The following is a 23980-nucleotide window of genomic DNA, read 5'->3' on the forward strand; positions in this document are numbered from 1 at the left end:
TTTTACAGATTACAATATAAAAATAAATATTATTTACAATTTTTTCGCTGGACGTAGCTTGAGCTTCCATGAATAATTTCAAATCGTAATCAGATGTTAGATTTGTCAAACGTGGTTGTTTGTTCTTTTCATTTCCAGGAAGATCATTACCACTATCACTACCATTATCTTCACCTGTATGAGGTTTCCATTTGCTTCTCATTTCTCGAACTTTTAATTGATAATTACGTTGTTCCGTAGTCTGATGTCCACCTTTTGGTGATTTCTTGGCAAGATTGGCAATTGATTTCTTACGTTCATCTTCCTTCTTTTTTCTTTCTTTATAAAATTCTCTACAAATTAATTAATAAATATATATATATATATATATATATATATATATATATATAATAATATTACAATAATAAAAGATTTTTATTTGATTTATCTTACATGCAATGTTGTGGTGTAGTATTGTGATACAAGGGACAAGCTTCCAATGTAAAATGTGTGTCGAATTTTCCAGAAAGATGACCACGTGAATCACAGCAAGCCGCCAATGGACATTCTCTTTCCTTGGTGGTGGTACGTGTACGATTGTATGAATTTTGTCCGGCTCTATTAGCAGCAGCAGCAGCAGAATTGGAAGACCCAGTTGTAGCATTCTGCGTTGTTCTATTGGTCGTTGTTGTGGATGTCGAATGTCTGGCACCTTGGCTAGGACCAGCACGCTTAACCGGTGACTTGCTCGTACTTCTCTTGCTCTCAGCTACTCCCGATAAATCACACCGGATCAGTGGAATTTGCAGGATACGTTTACGCTCTACCGTTTCCATACCTGAGAACCATACTGCCGCCATAAGCAAAAAGACTGTATCTGCATCTTAGGACACTTTGGACATGCGCTAGTTTCAAATACAAAACATTTTTCCAAATCGAATCAGCAGAGAATCCTACGATAGCGATGATTTAAATATGTCCAATTTATCCACTCATCCATTACCGCAAATACTGTTTTTTTGTGTTAAGGGGGCAGCATAGAGTCCTATGTATTCACACCCCTAACAAATTATATTCTACCCTTATGTTTTCTTTTTTTTTTCTTTTCAAACTCTGATCATGCTTTTATCTACTGCACAAATTCCTTTTTTTTTGTTTTGTTACATATATTTTATTTCAAATGATAATTTAATAAGCATGCTGTTTTTATAGATAGAAAAGCGTAGAATATATTATTTAATTATTAAGTTAATCTAAGAAAAGTTGATAGAAAGCCAATAGAAAATAATTGCATAGAATTACAAGAAAAATACAAAAACAATTATCATCAGTTAGTATAATGCAATAGGTAAATTATATTACTATACCTGTGTCAGATTCCGAATCACTGGCAACTTTCGTTTGCAGTTGTAACAACTTGCTTCCTTTACGAGTCTGCAATTTTCGTTTTCCTCTAACTGTTCCTTTTGAAGGATTCACATCAATGTTTTCATCTATTTCTTTGTCACTGGCTGATGCATCTCCATCGTCTTCGCTTTTTATTCTACTGACTAATGAAATATAATTGTTAATTCAGACTATTCGATAATTAATATTATTATATGAATTATAAATATAATACCTTGTCTCTTTGTACATTTTAAAGGTTTAGCTGGTGAAGCTGTTGTAGATGGTCTTTTAGATTGCACACTTGTTGCAATATTTTGTGCTACTGGTGGAGGAATTTCTTTCTTTTTAGGTTGAGATTGGGGACTAGTGGCACTTTCCGATGAATCTGAATCGCTGCTACTATCCGTTGAACCAGAAGAACCTGATCCACCTGAACAACTCTTGGAACTGACGGAACTATCAGATTTTTGGATTTGTGGAGGTTTAGCTACTAAAGCTGCAATTTGAGAAACAAATTCATTTGAAAATCTTTCTATTTAAATAGAATAACAAAAAAAAAGAAAGATTGTAAATATAATTACCTGGTCTTGTTGGTACGTTAGATTTTAATTTGGGTTCGGCGGGTTTCATCTTGGGTTGAGTTTTGTTACATTTGACGTTATTGTTAGCCGCTTTAATTGCATTAATTTTTGGTGCAGAAGAATTGTCACTTTCGCTACTATTTTCTGGACTAAATATACTCTTCTTTTTAAATTTCTTTTGCAATGGTTCCAATGGTAGTTTGGTATTCTTATCCGATACTTTTACATTCGTTCCTGAAGTTCCTATATTTTGAATTGAATTAAAACTATTTCATTATAATTGTTACATTAATAAATAAAATATTACTTTACAATTACCTGAAAGCTTGACTTGTTTAGCATTCGATTTAACGGTTAAAACATTTTTATGTTGGGTAATGCTAGACGATGGTTTTATAGGGGACTTAGTAACTTTAATTACAGGTGATATGGTTGCTGTAGCTTTAGGCTTAGCAGGTAATTTCCTTTTCATGGGTTTCAATTTGCTAGGTGATTCTTCGGATTCCGAAGAATAAACTACCGGTCTAGATTTAGGTTGCTGTCTCTCCTTACTTTTATTTTCTGCCGTTGTTGTTGGCGTTGGTTCAGTTTTAGATTTAACATGTCTGGCCTGAGAAAATGGTACTTTCTTCTTGGATCTTTCTGAATCTGATGCTTTTTGACTGTTAGCCGAACTGCTTGAATTTTCGGAATCTGATGAACTGGATTCGCTACCAGAACTTGAAGAACTGCTAGACGAAGAGCCAGAACTTGACGATGATGTTGATTCAGAACTCGTAGTCTGTATTCATAAAAAAAAAAAAAAAAAAAAAATCAAAAACAATATTATATGCATGAATTATTTTAATATTATTCATTTTTTATATAATTAAAAACAATCTTAACAACAAGTGTTGTCTATTAAAAAAGATAACAATGGTATAGATTGAAAATAAAAACAATGGAGGATATTGGTAAACATAAACACTTACTTTGCGTTTTGGTGTCATTTCTGCGATGCTATCTTATTAATGAATTTGAATAATCATTAATTATCATTTCTCTCGTCAATTATGCTATTTCACAATTATAAAAGTAATATATAAATATATTACTTTAAACAAAATAATAAAATATTCGGTAATACGTGTAAACACACTGAATCATTTACAACTGTGAATGTTACATACGATATAGTAAGATAACCCTATTGTATGTTTGTTCTATGAATAGATGGCGCAATCTTCGTTTATCCCTATCTTATATTAATAATAATTAAAGATAAATATGTTGATATTAAAAATATCTTAAATTAATTTATTATTATTATTATTATTATTTTATATTAATTTTGATATTAAAATTCAAAATAAAAAAATCAATATTTTAATTTTAACGTAGTACGTTCAACCATCTTGAATTTGTAGTTTCTTCGAAAACACGCTAGAGAGAGACACTGTACACGTCACGTGCATTTTTATTATGACGTATTCACATCTACATATATAAAAATGTAACCTAACTTTTTTCTTGACAGTTTCTGTCAAAACAAAGAAATTTTTTAAAATATGATTATATCTTGATAGACTTTTTCAATTATTTTTTATCATACCAAAGTAATGTAAAGATTAAAATATATATACATATATATAATATTTAATAAAATACATAATATTCGTAATTAACATTTTATATGTTTGAATCCATGCTATACAAAAGAAAATGACAACTTTTATGATGTCATTCTCAACAGATGAATTGTTAATAAATTTTCTAAACAATAAAATTAAAAAGAGTAAATGTATTATGAAATTTAATCGTTCAGTTCCTGGTTTTTATTTATAAATAATCAATATATGTTAATGTTAGATTTGATGTTGTTGATATGTAGATCAAAGTTCATTAATTCAAAAAGTTTATTTTATTTCAAATAATCCATCTGTTTTATCTTATTATTATTATTATTATATATATATATATAATTACAAATAATGATAAAGGTTGATAGTAATATCATATGTATGATAATAAATGATGATGTGTCTTGAATAAAAGACAAAAAACAATAAATCATGTAACAATTTATATGCGTATATAAATACACATTTATATATTTAAATTAAAAAAAAAAAAAAACAAAAAAAAATTTTTCAAACAAACAAAAATGAATTTTAAAATACGTACTTTAACGAAGTTTATATTTGTATTAGGAATACTTCTTTTATTAATTCAGGTATTTATATATATATATATATATATATGAATGAATGAATGAATGAATGAAAACTATTCAAATAACATTGTATATTTGAATAATGAATTTTACCAATAGAATACAATGAATAAAATTAAAATATTAATTCAAATCTATTTCACTTTCAGCTATGTTTATTTCATAAAGCCAAACTTTTAAATGAGGAAGGTAAATAATTCATTATGTATATAAACTATTTTTTTTTTATAATATAATATTAATTAATAGGAAAAAACAACAAATAAATATAAATTATATATTTATATAGATAATATACCTGTGATATTATGGTGGACACCATTTGGTAGTAATGATGTGACAAAAACATGTGGATACTATCAATGTTATTTTACATATAATCGTATTTACGAACATAACTCACAATTGAAGGTATTTATATATATATATAAAATAAAAATAAATAATATAATAATATTATTATAATATTATATAAAAAAATATAATATATATAATAATAAAATAATAATATAATTAATAATATTGAATTGAATTTGTTTGCATTTCTTATAATTAAATAATAAAGAAAAATTTAATTTATAAATTTAATAATAATAATAATAATAATAAATATATTTTAATAGAGCAATTTTATTCTACGGAAGTAATGTTCAAATAAACGATTTACCAAATTGGAGATCACCATTAGTTCAATGGGGATTAATGAATGAAGAATCTCCTAGAAATAATCCTATGTTTGTTCATGAAAAAGCATTAAATCTTTTTAATTATTCATCAACGTTCAGTAGATTCAGTAACGTGCCACTTTATTCTGTTGATTTACCTAGTAAAGAAGAACTCTTAGGTAATTATCGAAAAAATATTTTAGAAAAATATACAGGGTGTCTTTTGATCATTAAACTGATTCACAGTTTGAACACAGTTTCGTCCATTGAAAAAACTCAGACATTTTGTATATTAAATTAAAAAAGACATTTGTATTTATTTTTAAACATTAATATGAAATTTGTATAGGAATGAAATATTTTCTATCGACTAAAGAAAAAACAAATTTGATAGAAACTGAAAATTTAGCACCGTTACTGTATATTCAATCGGATTGTAATACTGCCACTAATAGAGACTCATATATTTTGGAATTAATGAAATACATCAAAATAGATTCTTATGGTTTGTGTATAAATAATGCTCGTCTTGATGAAAGGTATATATTTTGTTTATAATATTATAATTTAGTTTGTGTTTAAATTAATAAAAAAACAAGAGTAGTACAGTGGATATTCGATTAACAAATAATTTGTATAACAAACATTATCTTCAAACAAATTATATTTGTTAAACCTGTTAAATCAATTCACTGTACATAATGTTTAATATTGTACTAATATTTCATTTGTATAGGTTGAAAAGTAATTATTTGGATAAATTAAATAGCGACGAGTTTTTATCATTTGTGGCAAAATATAAATTTACATTAGCTTTTGAGAATGCAGTTTGCAATGATTATATTACGGAAAAACTTTGGAGACCACTCGTCGTGGGTTCTGTACCCATTTATTATGGATCTCCTACGTTCAAGGTAAATTTTATACAAAAAGAAAAAAAATAATATTTCTAAGAATTAATATATATATATATATATATTAAATAATATATAATAAATGTTAATATATTATATTTGTTTCTTTTTCATTTTTAGGATTGGTTACCAAATAACATGTCTGCAATTTCAGTATTAGATTTTGATAAACCTAAAGAATTAGCTGACTATTTGTTACGTTTATTAAATAACGATATGGAATATGAAAAATATTTAATTCATAAAATTGGAAAAGAGGAAGAAAGATTAACGAATGATCAATTATTAAATGTATTGAATAAAATACCTGCCAAGGAGATGCATCATTTTGGTTATTACGTTGAAGATTTTGAATGTTACGTTTGCAAACAAATACATAATATTCAAATAAATAATGAAACTAGTATAATTACGAAAAAACATTATGATTGTCCTTTACCAATAGATTTATTATCGGGTAATGTTAATGAAAATAATTTTTGGGTATCTCAATGGAACTTAGAAAAATGTGTTGCTAAATTGTTACAACATTACGTATTAAATAATCTTACAATTGTTATTGAACAATTTCATAATGAAACATTTCTATTATATAACAAAAATGATTGTTAACAAATTATAAATACAAACAAACTATTATAACTGTGTTATTTAAATATATAAAAAAAAAAAAAAAAACGATTGATGCTATGAAGATGAATGAAAAACAAAACTAAAAAATGTATTTCAATATTTCAATGTCTCTTGCAAAACAGGAATGTTTTATTTTATAAGCCCTGTATTTTGAGATCTGTGTAAATTGTAATTTGGTATTTGACGATTAATATCATCACTCAAATGAATTAACTTACATTCAAATGTATGTATGTATGTATGTGTATAATATTTAAATCGTAAAATGTATAATAGAAAATAAGTTGTTCACCTGAGTATTAGTACTTTTTTTTTTTTATCTATATCAATGTTATTACTATTAATTAGTAGATTTAGCCTGTAAAACTGGTGCAGGCACTTTCATTAATTCACACAAATGATTTCTAATAGGCCTTAATTCAGTTACTGGTCGTTCCCAATCTGTGCCATTTAATTCTGTTAATATACTCGCTAAATCTTCTTCAGGTAAATCCATTTCTTCTCCGTAAAGTGTCAATGTTTCATAAGTACGTATGGCTGTTACTTTACGTAAACATTTGTATTTGTGACATAAAAATATACTTAATTGACAAAACGCTCTTTTTCCTATAAATCCGTGCACCTGTATAAATAATTATATTTATTACATATATATATATATTATTTAATTATATATTGTAATTATATATACATAATTGTATTTATGATATATATATTATATTTATAATATAAATATAATAACTATATTATTAAAATATTTATTAATAAAATATATAAATAATAAAAATATATTATTATAATATAATTTAAAATATAAATATATATATATTTATTTATTATTTAATAATATTAGACAATTAAATATGAAACGTTCAATTAATAATTTAAATAAAAAATAATAATAATAATATTTTAATTATAAATAAAAATAATGTTTTTCAATTTGTACATTATAATACTGTACATTACGATTACGTTTTAACATACATACCTGTAAAAGTTGACAAAAAACATTGATGCTACTTATCAACAATTTAGTGCTAGTAGTATATTTAATCTCTTGTTTCAATAATAATAATATACGTTCAGGTATATCGCTGTTAGGATCATCTAAAATTATTTGTATACATCCTGAACTTAATAATCTATCCAAAAATGCTAATATCGATGTTATCATTCTTTCATTCTTATGACTTTCTTCAAATATGATTAACATCTTGTCACATAAGTCTTTGAGACTTTTTTCATTTATCTCTTTCAAATAAGTGAACAAAGCCACGCTAGAATATTTCACCTATGTATACAAATATTTATTTATAATTTAGTTGAATTTTGATATTATTTATGTAATATTACAAAGTACTTACTAAAGATTCGCTTAAACCACCAACACTGAATATAATTCCTCTTAAAAGACTCATAGTGTATGGTGGAAATTCTAACATTTTGATGAATCGTGGAAACGTAACTGATTCCATTCTCCATTCTATACTGTCTTTACATTCGCTCAAAGGAAATATATTTTTAAGTTCGGTGTGATATGGAATATTTGGAAGCGAAGGTTCACTGATATACATGTAAACAATGTACATCAATTAATTATTAAAATACAACAAATATCTATTTTTAATATACGAAATTTTACCTGTGAATCAAAGCACTGAATACAATACCAGCTTGAGCACGAATTCCATCAATTCTTTCAACAGCTTGTTGAGCAATGCCACTTATAATATTTGTCATTAACGATTCATTTAACAAAGATAATAAATTAGCTTGAAGAACTAAATTAGTAAGAACCTTAAAAAAAAAAGAAAAAAACAAACAAATTATATATTTATTATTTTAATTATTACGAATAATGATAATATAGAAAAACAAATTGTATTATATTTACATGCAAACCAGTCATAGCTGCTTCTCGTACCCAAGCACCTATATCACCACGACTGTCTATTGTATATTCTTTTAAAGCAAAAAGATAACAATTGTAAATTTGAGGAGCAAATAATTGCCATACACCTGTAAAAATAAAACAAAATTCAGTAGTTTAGGAGTCCATTGAGGACAAACAACGTGACACGTAATTTATATATATTAAGAAGAAGAAGAAGAAGATGTATAATAAAAGTATGATCTATAATTAATCATGTTTATTAATTGTTTATTAAAAAATACTAACCAGCTTCGTTAATATTTAATGTTTGTATTATCATAGTTAAAGAATGTAACGCTTCTTTTCTACTTTCTGCCCATTTCAATGTATTGTCAGATATGTGCGTACATTCAATCAACGCTTCTATAATATCCTTAACTCTAGTCTTTTTGATAAAAAGAGGAAAATGTCCTATCAAAATAAAAACTGTAATATATCTGTTCGATAAATATTCATTATTATTAAATAAATGTTCATTATCTCACCTACTGCTTGTGCAAATCCTATCCTTACTACTTGACTATTAGATTTTAAATTATCTAAATAACGATTGACTACAATATTATAAACAGCTGGATCCAAATTGGCGTAATATTCGGTAAAAAAATCTGTATGAGCTTCGGCAGCTTTTAATTTGACTGCAGATACTTCATGACTCAAACATTCTTCCAATAAATTCTGCCAATCGTCGATAATGTCGGTGTGATGAATAGGAAAATGAACGATTGAACATTTTTTAATAAATACTGCACAAGCTTGTTTCATCAGTTCTCCTCCAAGACCTTTAAATTGACCACGTTTTTGAAACGTACGTATTACATTTTTAATTTCATCCACAGCTGATGATTCTAAAAATATAAATGATTTGTTTGTTTTTCATTTATTTTCCAATTCAATTATTATATCATTGAATTAGATGTTTAATATTGTATACCAATTATTGTTTCAATTTTTTTCTCGTAATGATTATACAATGCTTCTAATATTTCTGCGATAGCCAATACAGCTCCGTGTCTGACATTTAAATCAATTGAATTCAACATATCCAATAAATTTGGTATTACTGTTTCTATCATATATTGTGGATCTGCTGGTGTTAAATTAAACAGTGCCTGAAATAAAATAAACGTTATATTTCTAAGATAATATTTAAATAATTATAATCATTTCTTAATTACTTTAGCTGATAATTCTCTAATTGCAGTATCCCAATGTGTGACTTTTCTTGAAACCAAATGTTCTATCAAAGGTTTGGTATATTCTTCGTATTGAGCAATGTGTACACTGTGTGAAAAGTATTAAATTATATTAAGCAATATAATTATTAGTTACAAAATTGACAATTTTTTTTTATGAAACAAGAAATACCTTATTTTAAGAAATGCATGACTTCGTACACCTACTTCAAAATAATCAGCTACCGTTAATATATCAATACCATGAGGAAAGTTTCCTTGTCTTCCAACATTTTCTTGAAATGCTGCAGAAGCTGCACGTCTACAGTTTATCTGTGTTTGATACAAAATTATTTCAAATTTTAATCTTATTTATTTCCAATTGATAATACTAAATATTATAGTTGATAATTGTGAATGTAATCTTTAAATGAATTAAATTTATTAAACAAATTACCTCTCTGTCGAAACATGTTACAACTAACAGACTAGCTGCTATTTCTTTAACGTAAGGTTGAAATACATCTGGATCATACGCTCTTGGAAAAGACCAACAAATGTAACACGCAGAATCACGGATTAAATAACCAATTGAACCGTAAGCTCTTGGTTCATCGAAAACGAGTGCTTGAATTACCACAGGAATTACATCGCTTAAACGATGAGGTAACAATAAACCACGTCTTCCTAAAATGAATACATGTATTAATTACAACAACATAAAAGAAAGCATGTTATATAAAAATATTATTGATTTTACCTAATTCTGCCAATGCCAAACAACCACCGTGCCATGCTGAATCTGATTCACGTCCAGAAAATAAATTTAAGACAAATCCAACTACGTCATCTGCCAAGTCAACTGGTAACCGGGCTGTAATTCTACCAATACCTTTAGCAGCAGACCACCTATCAATAAAAAATAAGAATTACATTAAATGTATAAATAAAATACAATATATAATTCATTTATATATACCTGATAGTGATAGCTTTATCTCTAAGACCTTGAATTAAGTGTTCGATAATATCTTCAATGGCTGGTGGTATTTCTTGATCTTCGTTATCACTTATAATGTTCTCTTTATTTTCAATAATTTCAGTACCATTGTTTTTACTTAAACTTGGTAATAAACTGATTGGTCTGTTCATCCTTTGATATCTCCAAGAAGCTAATTTGGTTCTTAATAATACAAAACCTAAATGTAATTATAAATGTTATTGAATTATTATTCAAGAAAATAATTCTTTGTAATAAATTGTTAAATTTGTAAAATATTCTTACCGATGCGTTGTACAACTTTCATACCAAATTTTCTAATAAGATCTGCAGGATTATTACTTAATTGTAATTTTAATATTTTTTCAAAAAGCATCGTACTGTATGGTCGTACATCTTCTCTAGCACTGTGTTTTAATATCGATGCTATTACAGCCAAAGGACCATGTCTTAATGGATCATTTTCAACTGACTAAAATAAATATATATAATTCTAAATTACTAAACTAGTAAATAGAAAATTGTCTAAGTTATTTGACATACCTTTAAACACCATGTTATCATTTCTTCGAGATACAATTTTTTGACATCAGATCGGGTCAAGAAATTTGCTATTAAAAATACCGCTGCCACTGCACATGCATCCTTCGATAAACAATATAATTTGCATACTTTCATGATTCTAAAAAAATAATACATAATTATTTATTTATAAACACTCATTATAAAATCCTACATCACTGTTTATACATTTCAATATTTCAGTTCAAATCTAACATTTGTAAAATAATATTATTCTACTTAGAAATGTACTTATAATTGTTAATAATATTATAAATAAAATTACAGGTTATGTGATCTTAATGAAAACATAGCAATAACTCAGATTTTATTTATACAATGATCAACGTATTAGATACTACGTATACAATATAAATAATAAATTATAAAAATAAAGAGAATTATAATATTGAAAAGTATAATTACCTAACCATAATCGTTTGTTCTGGATCAATAGTATCAGATGTTTCTAAACGAGATAATGGAAATGGTATTTTAGAAATAATTGATAACCATATTAATAAAACATATCTTGTTTCCCATGTATCGACATCATTTGGATCTTGTTTTTCTAATAAACGTAGAACTGGTAAAAGATCTGCAACCTAAATAACAATTATATTGAATATCAAATTTATCAGAAAAATTAACAAAATTTCAATATGCATAACTGTATTGACAGAAAATAATACCTCATGGGGAAGATAGGTAACAATTTTTTTGTATGTCTTAACAGACATAATAATAAATAGATATTTAAAAGCATTATGTTTCATACTTTCCGTAGAATTGTCATCTCTGATAATTGACAGTAAAGAATCTAAAATATTTTCAAGATACGGATCAAGTAGTTGTCGTTGATCCTGATACTGCGACAATATGAAATTAAACCGATCTCTGTTTCTTTCTGTTAAACTTGATGATAAATCGGTTCTTTTGATATCCTTAATCAATTCGTTAACCTCATCAACTTCTTTAAAAGCACTAAAACCACAACCTATACTTTCTGGATCTGGACAATCATTTAGCACCATTTTGTGGTTAGATATTTATATATTTTCTTTAATATCTATTTTTCTCTTTTTCTTTCTCTTTGTTCAATTTTTCTTTAATTTATTTTATTAAACGAAATCAAGATCATCACTTTATATATTTGTAATATATATTTTAAATATTGTCACTCATATCAAATATATTTAATAATTATTATTGCGTTCAATCCCGGTTAGATGAAAACAAAAACACGCTTTGACAGATCGACAAATATCTCTTCGATAGAAATAATAAAAGGAGTTTATATTTAAGATTTATTTTCATAGAATCGAATATAAACTTTAGCTGAATTGTAAACTAGTCTTCTTATATACCATAGATCATTAATTACTGTGATTCGCATCGACCAATGGGTTAGGAGAGTAAATCTACGCTGGCGCTATCTACAGTGAATCGATGGTACTAATTTTGAAATTATAAAGAATTCAATTAATAATTCATCCTATTTTCATCCTTATACTTTTAACTTTAATACCTAAACGAAATTTTGAAAAAATTATATGAATTTTTTATTTGAAAATTAAAATTTAATTTTTTATAGATGTCACTAAGGATAGTTTTATTGAAAAAATAAACGATGCCATTGGACGAAAATGAAACTTTGTCAAGGTTTGACCAATCACGATGAAAGTTTCAAATAAGAAAATTCGTAAAATCAAATATGAATAAATAGTATATATAGTATAATATATATAGTATATCTATGGTATATTATATATATATAGTATGTTTCCAATGCGCATGTGAATTGGATGCGTAGTCTAGAGAAATGTGGTCAATTTCCCAGTCTGTGCCTCTGTGGTGTTTGTATAATAGGTTACACACTATATCCGAATATGACATTTGTAATTTGTAAATATTATTTATTTTATCCAAACAATTTCACTTAGGTGTCCGAACTGATTATTAAATATTACGATTAACCGAAGAAAGTGTGTGTTATTTATTAGTTAATGTGAGGTTATGAAAAGAAAATTGACTCGCGTTACATCCTGTGTCCAATGTTTACAATTAAACAATTTTTAAAGAACTTTAAAGGTAAATCATTGTTTAATATATTATATATATATACGAATAGATTTAATTCTCTAATTTATTAATTTAAATTCACCTAACCTCATATTTAGTGTGACTGCTTGTTTTGACATTTAGTTAGAATTCGTACTGTTCATCAGATAGATAATGATAGTTCAAAAAACGATTTCTATGAGGATTTTATTATTTAAATACATTTTCTTATTATCTTTTTATTTATTCATTAATTTTTTGTGTTTTTTTTGTTTTTTTATTATAATTAACATGACCACGATTTTTTTTATTATTTTTCTTATAATAATATATAATTTATCAGTTAATATTTCATAATCATAAAAGGATCAAGTTTTCCAACAGTATCACACAAATATAAATAAAGAAATAAAATAATTATTAATAAATAAATATTTTCATATTTTTTGTCATGTAAAAGAAAAAAATTACAATTTTACTTTTAATAATATGATAGAAGACAAATAACAACAATTATTAATATAATTATGTTCATTTCAAATTCTACTCATGGTGATTTATTATGCATGGGGGAAAAAAAAACTAAATTAAATTTATTCAAATAATAATAATTAATTAATTAAAAAGGAAAATCTTTTACATATGTTATTCTAGTAATATTAACATGATTACTTGTTTTTGTTATATATGATCACTTAAAAATACACACAGTCAAAATAAAAATGAATCAAGTTTACAAGTTTGTAAAAAATATTAAAGGAAAAAAGAAAACACATGAAATTAAAATTAATCAAACGTATTTGGATAAACGTTTGTTATTTTTTAATGATTACATTATTTATCATAATAATATATTTTTTTTTTTCTAAATAATGTCTTACATATTGATAAATATATTTTTATATTTGTTTTTAATACAGGGTGTTCGAGATTTTTCCTATTAAACAGAGTCAGCATATTCTATGTAGGAAAATAAAGAAAGAAAGAAAAAACAAAGAAATGTTGTTACATAAACAAAGGTCATTTGAAGTATTAACAAAATATTATGACACAATATTATAAATCATCATCAAATATTTTATTTCAAGTAATATTGACTGCCTAAATGAATGCAAATCTTTAATCATTTTAAAATGAAATAAAACTGTTTAATTCACATATTTGTGAATGCACATTCAAAAACAATAACAACAACAACAACACTGAAGATACTCTTTTAAAAGGAAATCAATGGTTTGAAAATATTTTGGTCAAATCGATTGAAATTCCATAAGAAAAAAAAACAAAAATATTAAAAAAAAAAAACTGATATTTGCTGAGTCAGCTTGGAAATATAATAAACATCATATATAAGCATAAACAAAAAAGGTGAACATATTTCATTGGAAATTTCATAATAATTCAATTACTGAGTAAATTGTTAATATTTGTTCATAGAATATTCTGACACAATTTGGTTGGATAAATCTTAGATATCTTGTATTTATTATATATATATATATGTATGTATAATTTGAATTTATTTTTTCAGAATGTGATGGGATATTGTCGTACCAGATATGACATTAAGTGGATTTAACATTGATAAACTACAATGATTGGTGCACCTAGTAGTTTAGAAGATGCGTGTCGGCAGGCCCAGGTTAAAAGAATTTTTCAATTCTTTTGACATATTTTATAACTTTCTCTCTCTATCATACATACACACACACACATACACACATATATATATATATATATATACACATTTATATATTCATTTAATCTTTATCTGTATCTTCTATTCCTAATGAATTTCATATGAATATGATTTAATATAGGAAATGATAAATCATGTATCAAGATATTGCCAAAATGTACAGGGACAAGGTTCTGTAAATTTAACTACGGAAAAATTGTTAACGTCGCATAAAAAAGAATATGCTCATTCTAAGCATAGCATTCAAGCTAAATTAACAAGGCTTTATATTGAGGAATTATCCAAATTTCCTCATGCAACACCAGACTCAGTTTTGGTATGTTAATTTAACAACGATAAAAAAACTTACGTTATATATATATATGTATATGTTATATTTATTAATTATTAAATAATTTTCTTTTTATTTTATATACAATGATTATAAACAGAACAATTTAGAAAATGAATGTGATCTTTTGGGACGGTTAGTGCAAAGAGAAAATTTGCACACATTAATTGTTAATTTACATTGTGGTAATAGAGGATACTCATTAGCTGTTAGAAATAGGTATGTTATTTGATTGATTTATTTATTTATATAAATATTCCTATATAGTAGCACAAAATATTGAAAAATATTGAATACATGTGTATTTAATATTACAAAGAGATTAAATACACATGTATTCAATATTTTGTGTGTTACTAAGGTATATTATACTTAATAATTTATATTAAAAAAATAATAATATTTTGTTTTCAGTTCTGACAAAGGAAATCAGTACGAGAAAAATTCTGTACTTTCTAAAAGTCAATTTATGGGTTATGAACAGGGTGAATTGCTTTCATGCATAGACAATGGTCAGTTGCCTGCAATGCTGGCAGAGCAGTTAGAAACTAATCATTCACATTTATTCTACGATGGTTGCATAATAGCAGAAGTTCGAGATCATCGTAAATCATTTGCTCATAATAAACCCGAAGTTCATCATGTACTCCTTAAACCTACGACTCAGGTAAATATTAAAACAATCAAAAAGAGAAAAACACACCTAATTGTATTATACAAATGAATTATTAGAGTATACTTTCGGATGTATCAACTTTAACGAGCGGTGGAGATTGGAGTCATGAGGAAAGATTGTTGCTGGAATCGCAATTGGTAGCAGCTACTCAAGGACCTTTATGTTTAGATCCAAATCCTGTTCCTGGTATAGCTATAACTCGTCTAAGGCATTCTAAAGCCCTTCTTACGGATCATCAATTAATGCGCCAAGCCAAAAAGTTTTCTCAGGTATTAATAATAATAATAATAATAATAATAATAATAATAATAATAATAATAATAATAATTCATAATATATCATTATTATTATGAATTAATATTCAATTAATTTATTCAATTAATACAATAATACTTATATTTTTTAATTAATTCTAGGTTTCGGTTAATCGTAAAAGAAAATTAGAACAACTGGCACAACCGGATGGTTTAACAATACAAGATTTAATGCAAAAGTTACGTGCTAAAAAGAGGAACACCGCTTAGTACTGCCTGTCCGACTCCTTCCCTTTTAAATCCTCCTCTTTCACCTCCAACTACACCGATTGATGTTTTAAGGTAATATAATAATATATTTTTTTTATCAATTTATCATTCTCTATATTAAATAAAACATTAATATTATTATATTTTATGAAAATAGATTTGCGAAAGCATATGAGAGACCGCGAGAAACAAAAGACTGTCTGCCACAAGTTATAGAAGAGTATATATTAGAAACTAACGGGAACCAAGGTGAAGTAGATCACATAAAGCTTTCAATTTTGCAAAGACCTTCTAATTCTGAGTACCTGGGAGAGCTTTATATGGATAAGAATCACCGAGAAGGAGAAAAAAATGGATCTGCTTGTCGGTAAGTTATTTGATTTTCAATCATAAATATATATGAAGATTGTTTTAATATGAATAAATGAATTCATAATACTTAACTTGTTTGTTTATCCTGTATAGATTTGTATTAGGTACAAGAGCTTCAGCAAATCATTACATTCAACAATTTACTGAAATATTTACTGAAGAAGGTAGGAAAAATGTTCGAATAAAACATATAGTACCAGGACAAACCCCTCGTGTTACATGTACTCCTGGCATGCAACGAGCTCATCAACAGGTTTTATTATGTTTTCATTATGTAATTCAAATTGTATATTTTAATTATATGAAAATTTATAATGATATTGTTTTTTTTTTTTTTTTTTTGTTGACACAGAAGGTAGCGTTGGCTCAACACTTACAACAAGCGCAATCCCAACACGTAGCTCAACAGGTTTTTTTTAATTATCTTATTCTTTGTTTTTTTATATAACATATGTAAATATTCATCTAAAATGGATATTTTAATCATACAAATGAAATATTTTAGATCTTGTCCCGAGCACAAGGACAATTGAATACTTTAGCCGGTCAAGTAGCATCGATGAAAGCCATGACCGAAGCTACAACATCGGTGCAAAATAATTTGGGAAACATGGATATCACAAATGTGCCTCAAGTTATTGCACAAAATGATACTGCTGCTACTTTAAATACTGGACAACCTTTATCTAATGGTGGATGTACACCATCCGGTTCTATACAAATTGACACATCTACAATGTCGGTGACTGACAATAACTCGTGCAATAGCTCCGGAATATTAGTTTTTCAACAAAAAGCTGCTACTGCTGTCAATAACACATCGTCTCCCAACGTTTCCGTTTTGGTAAAGTTACCTGAAAAATAATAAATCATGTGATGTAATTATAAATGAATTGTATTTTTACAATGAATATTTTGTTTACAGCAAGCTCAATTGCAAGCGGGTACGCAAAGTTGTATAAATGAAACGGTTAATCAGAATCAGAATGAGATATCTTTTAAAAAGCATACTACTAATCCAGCTATAAGTGCCCTAGTTACTTCTCTTATGAATTCTGCTCAACAATTTCAACAACAAGCTGCAGGTATATACATATTTAATATTTTATCTTCTTCTTCTTCTACTTTGAAACAAATATAATTCTCTTAAAGTTAACTTATACAAAATATTTGATACGTATACTTCCATCATATAGCTAATGCCGCAGCAGCTGCTATGAATAATAATGCACAGACTACAAATAAATCAAGTAACGCAGCTATTCTTAGTTTACTAAATAGCAGTCCAGCTAATATAGGACAACAGAAAGGTCAACCACGGAGGATCTCTTTAAATGCTTCCATCCCATCAAGGGTTATTAGTCATGGCAATGTTATTAATGTTCCCAGTACTACGGGACAGGTATTGAAAATAATTTATACACAACAAGAGAAACAAGAAATAAAACAAAGAAAATAATATCAATTTAAATTAATCCCTTAAGGAACAATTTTGGCTCAACGTAATACAACACCGCTTGAGTTAACTTGAGCGTACAACTTAAGGGGTTAATGTATCAGTTATAATATTTTTATCAAGAAAATATTAAAATACAAATTAATAATAATATTAATTTTAGGTAAGAGTTAGTTTAAGTTCTGCGTTAACAGGACAACTAGCTTGTAAGCAACAGCCAGTAAAAGCAACAGCTGTGAGATTAGCTAGGGTACAAGATCCAACTTCGACTCTCGGTTTATCGATGCCAGGACTCTCAGCTTTGCTTGCTGGTATGAAAAGTAATTCTTATTCATTCAATGTATATATGTATGTATGTATATATATATTTATATAAACAGACACATGCACATATATAAATAAATAATATATTATTTTCTATTATTATATAGGAACACCATCTGCTGATAATCCAATTCCTGGATTCAATTCTCCTTCGCCATTACTTGAACGTATAACTGCTTCTTCCAGTCAAAGTACCCAACCAGCAAGTCCAATGACTAGTCCGCCGCCTGCCAATGTTAATCTGCAAGGTGTTAATCTCACCAGTTTACCTAACTCAATTAACGGACTTCAAAATGTTCAGGTATTAATTAACACCTTATATTATTTATAGGTAAAAACAAATATATGTATTACTATGAATTATTTTTTTTATTTTTTTTCTTATAATAGGTATCATTCCCCGGCTTATCACAACCCATCACAATGTCATTAAATGTGTCAGCAACAACAGGTTCAGTAACACCTACAGGTGTCATTGTATCTTTGCCTATATCATCTGCGACTAATACTTGTACTACAGTTTCCAGCGTTAGTTAACATTTTTTATACAAATATACATGTATATATATATAGATATATATAATATATATATATGTATATATATTTATTATCAAATGTTTATCTTTCAATATCAATAATCAATTAATTTCAGATGATTGCTGCTACTGTTGTAACGACTGCCATCGCTGGAAGTACACCGACTGTAGTAATCGCGAATTCTGCTAATACTCATTTATCATTGCCAATCGGTATAAATTATTTATAAATCATATTTCATACAGCTCATTAGTATTAGAGGAAAAGAAAATAATTAGAATTTATAATAAAAAAAAATAATAATAATAATTAATTATTATAAAGCACAAACTTGAAATATGTATATAATATGTGTTGTTTCAGCCCAAATTATACCGTCAGGGGTAAAAGGTTTATCTCAACAAAATATACGTAGCACTAATACAATGACTATATCACAGGTATCGTATAATATTCCATAATCGTTTGAATTATCAATGGTTTTTAGAAAAATCATATCGATAATTATCAAGTGCATGTATCAATTGTACATTAACGTTGCATTTTTCAATAAGAAATCTGAACAGTACTTAGTACTTATTATAATTCATTCGCTATTTATAGGGTGGGCAAGCAATTCAGCTTATTGGATCTCAAAGGCCTCGACTTAATCATATGGCTCGTCAAGTACAACCGAGTCAAGTTAAATCGACTGTTTTACCAAATCAATTAGTAACAGTAGCTAAAACGGTAACAGCAAGTCAGTTGATATTATCTGGCAATAAACAAGTGTTAACTCCTATAATGGGTAAGTCAAAAATAAAGATAAATAATTGATAATCTTTTCTATTTTGATTTTGTTTGTTAAATCTTATTGTTATAGCAGCCACCAAACCTGTGCTTATGGCGTCTCAAACAACGCCTTCTTCCCAAATAGTACCTGCAAACAAACAAACGTTACTCGCTAAATCTTTGCACGCTAGAGTTTCAACGGGACAATGTAGCCAACAACAAACGCAAAGTCTTGGATTAGCTGCGTTATCTCAACAGCAAGTACGTATACGTATACGAGATTGATCTTTTTTATTAAGATAATTGTTTGTAATAATTCGTAAAAGACACGTTTTATTATTAATGATATGATATAAATTTGTACAGTTACAGAGAACGGTGGTAAAGCCCGTACAATTGCAACAATTGCAACAATGTTTAGCCGCTCAGCATAAAGTGGCTGTTGCTGCTGCAGCTGCCAGTTCGCAAAATAGGACACAAATTGAAAATCAGAGAAATTCTGCTGCCGCTGCTGCTGCTGCTGCATCAACTCCTGGAGACGATGCTGTTTGAAAATGTTGAAAGATATTAACATTTTCTTCTCTTCTGTTACATTTAATAATTGAAACCCACCTTATAAAAGAAACATAAAATGAGCAGAATAGTGCGCAAGTTGAGATACCATTTAGTCATGTGTATATATATATATATATAAAATATATATATATATATATATATAAATAGTTATATATATACATATATAACTTCCATGTTACGCATAGAGAGTTACAAATGATTCGTTTCAAGTTCATTTAAAGAATGTTTTTTTTATATCAAAATAAAAAATATTGTTTGTGCTTTGTATAAACGAGACAAAAAAAAACAGCCCACCTTCCGCCCTCCTAAAATAACGAAAACGAATCAAGGCATCGTATTAAATCATGTATAATAATAATAATTATTATTATTATTATTATAATTACGATGATATTCTCGTTCCATTTTTAAAAGAGAATGCGATGTAATCATTTTTTTTTTTTTTTACTACTACTACTAAAAACGCATTAATTTTGTTCTCTTTCTCAAAATGTGGCTTTTTAAAGGAAGGTTTCAATTATTGTATATACATAATATAACTTATACATACAATATATGATTCGTTTTATATTAAAAAAAAAAAAAAAAAGAAAAGAAAAAGAAAAGTAAAAAAAAAAGGAAAAAAAAAGAAAAAAAATAATTACGCAATAAATATTTCATTTTTATTGATCTTTACCCTTTTTCATACCATTCTGCATTTACGACGAATAAAATGATTTTTTTTGTTTTTTTTTTTTTTTTTTTTTTTGTTTAAATGATAAAATTTACAAGAAAAAAACAGAAACAATGAGACAGAGCAGTCTGGTTTTGATTTTTAATCATAAACGACATATTTGTATGTCCTGGAAAAGAAACAAAAACAAAAAAATAAATAAATATTATCCGCATGGTATATAATTTTGTTATAATAATAATAATAATAATGTCGTAAAAAGAAAAAAAAAAAAAAAAGAAAACATTGGTAAACCGTCTGTTATACGATGTATGAAAAAAAAAAAAAAAAAAAACACCGCCACATGATTAAAAATAAGCTTGATCTGTTGTATACTTCGATCTATCCCACATGCCGTGCCTACATGTTATATTTTTCACTAATAGAAACTTTTACCAATTCCTCTTACAAAACTTGTATATAATAATAATAAAACATTTTATTTAATTATGTGACGATATATATATATATATATAAAAACAAATAAAACTATAATGTAAATTAAATTATTTCTATATATATATATATATAAATATGATATGAAAAACAAACAAACAAAAACACACATTGGAAACAATATTTCATTAACAACGAAGATTATCAAAGATCTCTGTTAATTCTATATTAATCTGAAAATAAAAAGGAAAACAAAAAGATTAATAATATATACAGTGGGTGATCAATTGACAAATTAGAATTCAATATTATGTTTGCTATTCAAATTGTACATTGATCGATCATTGAAAAGCAAAAAATAGAAAAAAGTAAATACAAATCTATTATTATTATTATTATTAATTGTTTAAACAGATACAAATTTTGATGTCCAAATATTTCATTTAATTCTTCATTATCTAATTTGTTAACAGTTTTCAAACTACTGTTCGTCAATGGATCATTCTCTCTATTAATAAACAATTGTAATGTAAGCTACGCAAAAAGATATTTACATGTATATATGTATATGTATACATGATACATATGTATGTATATATGTATACATGATATGTATGTATATTATACTGTATAGTACACAATATTACATATATGTATATTACACTGTATAGTACATAATATAGTGTTGTGTATAGTACACAATATTGCATATATGTAATACTATACATATATGTATATTATACTGTATAGTATACAACATAGTGTTGTGTATAGTACACAATATTGCATATATGTAATAATATACATATATGTATATTATACTGTATAGTATACAACATAGTGTTGTATATAGTACACAATATTACATATATGTATATTACACTGTATACTACACAACATAGTGTTGTGTATAGTATACAATATACATACATGTAATAATATACATATATGTATATTACACTGTATAGTACACAACATAGTGTTGGTATGACCATAATATTATATATATGTAATAATATACATATATATAATAATATACATATATGTATATTACATATTATATATATATATTCATATGCATATGTAAATTTTTATATATATTTAATTTTGATTTAAATGAAGTAAATTTAAAAAAAAAAAAAAAGGAAATTTTGTTCTGTTACATCAAATATGTGTATGTGTATCTATGAGATAAATTGGCCATGAAAGAAAATTCTATTCAATAAAAATACAGATGTATATATATATATATATATAAATTAAAAAAATATATATATATATAATTCGAGTTTCAATTGATGGTGGAAAAAGTTTGTGAATCGTAAAATGTGAAAAAGAAAAAAAAAATGAATGAATTTGATGGTGCGAAAGTACGAATTGTTTTGGATGTATACAAACATTTTAATTGATCGTTTCAATGGAAATTATATTTTATTATAACGATAAGTAGAAGAAGAAGAAGAAGAAGAAGAAGAAGAAGAAGAAGAAAACAAAATAAAAATAACGAATAAGTAGTTATTTATGACCAAAATATAAAAAAAAAAAACAAGAGGAAAGGGAGAAGAAAATGTTCATCGAATTTGTAAGAGCAAGGGAGATAGATATTTAAATTAATTGCTATGTGACATATATAAAATACACAATATGTGTACATATAATTATAATAATTATTAAAAGATAATAATAATAATAATATGTTACATAATTAATGAATTAAATATATAAAATTATCTATTGGAAGAAAGAAAGAAAAAAAAGGTATTCAAAGTCACAGCACTCGTTAGGCAAAATTTGTCCCCATGTTGAATAATTAAACAACTAATTGCACAATTGTGTAAATAATAATTATATTATTTAATATATTATATTATATCGATTTAAAATTAATTAAATAATTATACTTAATTCTATATTTCTAATATAAAAAGCTAAATTAACCAATATCAAAGTGAAAATGACGAATTATTACTCCATTTTAGTATAAAATCTTTCTGTATGTAATAAAAGAATTAAATAATTAGGACCTTGAATAAGTTCTCGCTGTTTCATCAAAGATGGCAATAGCAGTAATTCGTGTTTGAAATTTCAAATGATAATGCACTTGCAAGGAAGTACTGTATCTAACCTGAAATTTCAACGTATGATAGTTCAATTTATTATAAACAAAGGAATTTTTTTTTATTTATTAGTTTTAACAATGTCTACTTTTGTGCCAACTAAAGTGTATTTGCGTGGAATTTTATTGCATTATTTTATTCAAAAGAAATCAGCAGCTGAAGCACATAGAATACTTGTTGATACTTATGGTGACAATGCTCTGTCGGATACAACATGCAGAGACTGGTTTCGTCGTTTCAAAAATAATGATTTTGAACTTGAGGATAAAGAACGTTCTGGTGCACCAAAAAAATTTCAAGACAGAGAATTGGAAGAATTACTCGATGAAGATCGATCTCAGACTTTAGGAGAACTTGGAAAAACATTACAAGTTGATGAGTCA

The 23980-nt window shown here is 26.3% G+C and overlaps 4 protein-coding genes across 11 annotated transcripts in view; 2 read left to right on the forward strand and 2 right to left on the reverse strand.

Annotated features, from left to right (window-relative positions):
- The window catches only part of chm (lysine acetyltransferase chameau), a 49172-nt gene extending 46058 nt beyond the window's left edge, over window positions 1-3114 (reverse strand). For 4 of the 8 annotated variants that reach the window (XM_089175046.1, XM_089175045.1, XM_089175047.1 and 1 more), the window contains exons 1-7: window positions 2921-3111; window positions 2268-2730; window positions 1950-2192; window positions 1601-1864; window positions 1347-1529; window positions 433-829; window positions 38-332 (exon numbers count right to left, since the gene is read on the reverse strand). In XM_089175046.1, the coding sequence (XP_089031172.1) occupies window positions 38-332; window positions 433-829; window positions 1347-1529; window positions 1601-1864; window positions 1950-2192; window positions 2268-2730; window positions 2921-2938 (1863 nt within the window). In that variant the 5' untranslated portion in view covers window positions 2939-3111. Of the gene's footprint in view, window positions 1-37; window positions 333-432; window positions 830-1346; window positions 1530-1600; window positions 1865-1949; window positions 2193-2267; window positions 2731-2920 lie in introns of all 8 variants that reach the window. The other 4 variants (XM_015331018.2, XM_015331019.2, XM_089175048.1 and 1 more) reach the window with 4 other exon arrangements.
- A 347-nt stretch (window positions 3115-3461) lies between these two features.
- On the forward strand, window positions 3462-6352 carry FucTB (alpha-(1,3)-fucosyltransferase 10). The gene is made up of 7 exons (XM_015330956.2): window positions 3462-4161; window positions 4311-4350; window positions 4451-4572; window positions 4786-5005; window positions 5176-5365; window positions 5563-5740; window positions 5861-6352. Exons 1-7 carry the CDS (start codon window positions 4093-4095, stop codon window positions 6350-6352), a joined length of 1311 nt encoding a protein of 436 aa, XP_015186442.1. The 5' UTR covers window positions 3462-4092.
- Window positions 6353-6460: 108 nt separating this feature from the next.
- TBCD (tubulin folding cofactor D) lies at window positions 6461-12364 on the reverse strand. Its single transcript, XM_015331015.2, has 17 exons — window positions 11738-12364; window positions 11472-11650; window positions 11028-11166; window positions 10770-10956; window positions 10464-10683; window positions 10245-10393; window positions 9942-10171; window positions 9678-9817; window positions 9488-9593; window positions 9244-9421; window positions 8795-9157; window positions 8556-8720; window positions 8271-8395; window positions 8019-8173; window positions 7741-7939; window positions 7365-7667; window positions 6461-6995 (listed from the first exon to the last, which is right to left on the reverse strand). Exons 1-17 carry the CDS (start codon window positions 12077-12079, stop codon window positions 6714-6716), a joined length of 3462 nt encoding a protein of 1153 aa, XP_015186501.1. The 5' UTR covers window positions 12080-12364; the 3' UTR covers window positions 6461-6713.
- Window positions 12365-12853: 489 nt separating this feature from the next.
- On the forward strand, window positions 12854-22956 carry LOC107071753 (uncharacterized). The gene is given in 22 exon segments (XM_015331011.2): window positions 12854-13136; window positions 14638-14748; window positions 14927-15121; window positions 15237-15355; window positions 15551-15803; window positions 15869-16081; window positions 16229-16315; window positions 16317-16408; window positions 16494-16703; window positions 16802-16961; window positions 17061-17117; window positions 17214-17552; window positions 17634-17793; window positions 17905-18110; window positions 18328-18475; window positions 18596-18789; window positions 18879-19016; window positions 19141-19237; window positions 19389-19465; window positions 19629-19812; window positions 19888-20057; window positions 20163-22956. Coding segments are annotated over 21 exon segments (3333 nt in total). The 5' UTR covers window positions 12854-13136; window positions 14638-14700; the 3' UTR covers window positions 20349-22956.
- Window positions 22957-23980: the final 1024 nt, after the last annotated feature.

This window comes from Polistes dominula, unplaced genomic scaffold (assembly GCF_049000335.1).
Source record: "Polistes dominula isolate Pdom_NZ unplaced genomic scaffold, Pdom_raw_medaka contig_78, whole genome shotgun sequence".
In the NCBI taxonomy this organism is placed as follows: domain Eukaryota; kingdom Metazoa; phylum Arthropoda; class Insecta; order Hymenoptera; family Vespidae; genus Polistes; species Polistes dominula.

What these genes read in the sequence shown, in the direction of transcription:
- TBCD (XM_015331015.2), bottom strand. Translation starts at nt 12,079, where the DNA reads ATGGTGCTAAATGATTGTCCAGATCCAGAAAGTATAGGTTGTGGTTTT. An exon ending in TTACCTATCTTCCCCATGAG is followed by an intron (nt 11,651 to 11,737) that starts GTATTATTTTCT and finishes ATTGTTATTTAG; the next exon opens with GTTGCAGATCTTTTACCAGT. An exon ending in GAAAGTTGTACAACGCATCG is followed by an intron (nt 10,684 to 10,769) that starts GTAAGAATATTT and finishes AATTACATTTAG; the next exon opens with GTTTTGTATTATTAAGAACC.
- FucTB (XM_015330956.2), top strand. Translation starts at nt 4,093, where the DNA reads ATGAATTTTAAAATACGTACTTTAACGAAGTTTATATTTGTATTAGGA. An exon ending in AATGCTCGTCTTGATGAAAG is followed by an intron (nt 5,366 to 5,562) that starts GTATATATTTTG and finishes TCATTTGTATAG; the next exon opens with GTTGAAAAGTAATTATTTGG. An exon ending in ATGGATCTCCTACGTTCAAG is followed by an intron (nt 5,741 to 5,860) that starts GTAAATTTTATA and finishes TTTCATTTTTAG; the next exon opens with GATTGGTTACCAAATAACAT.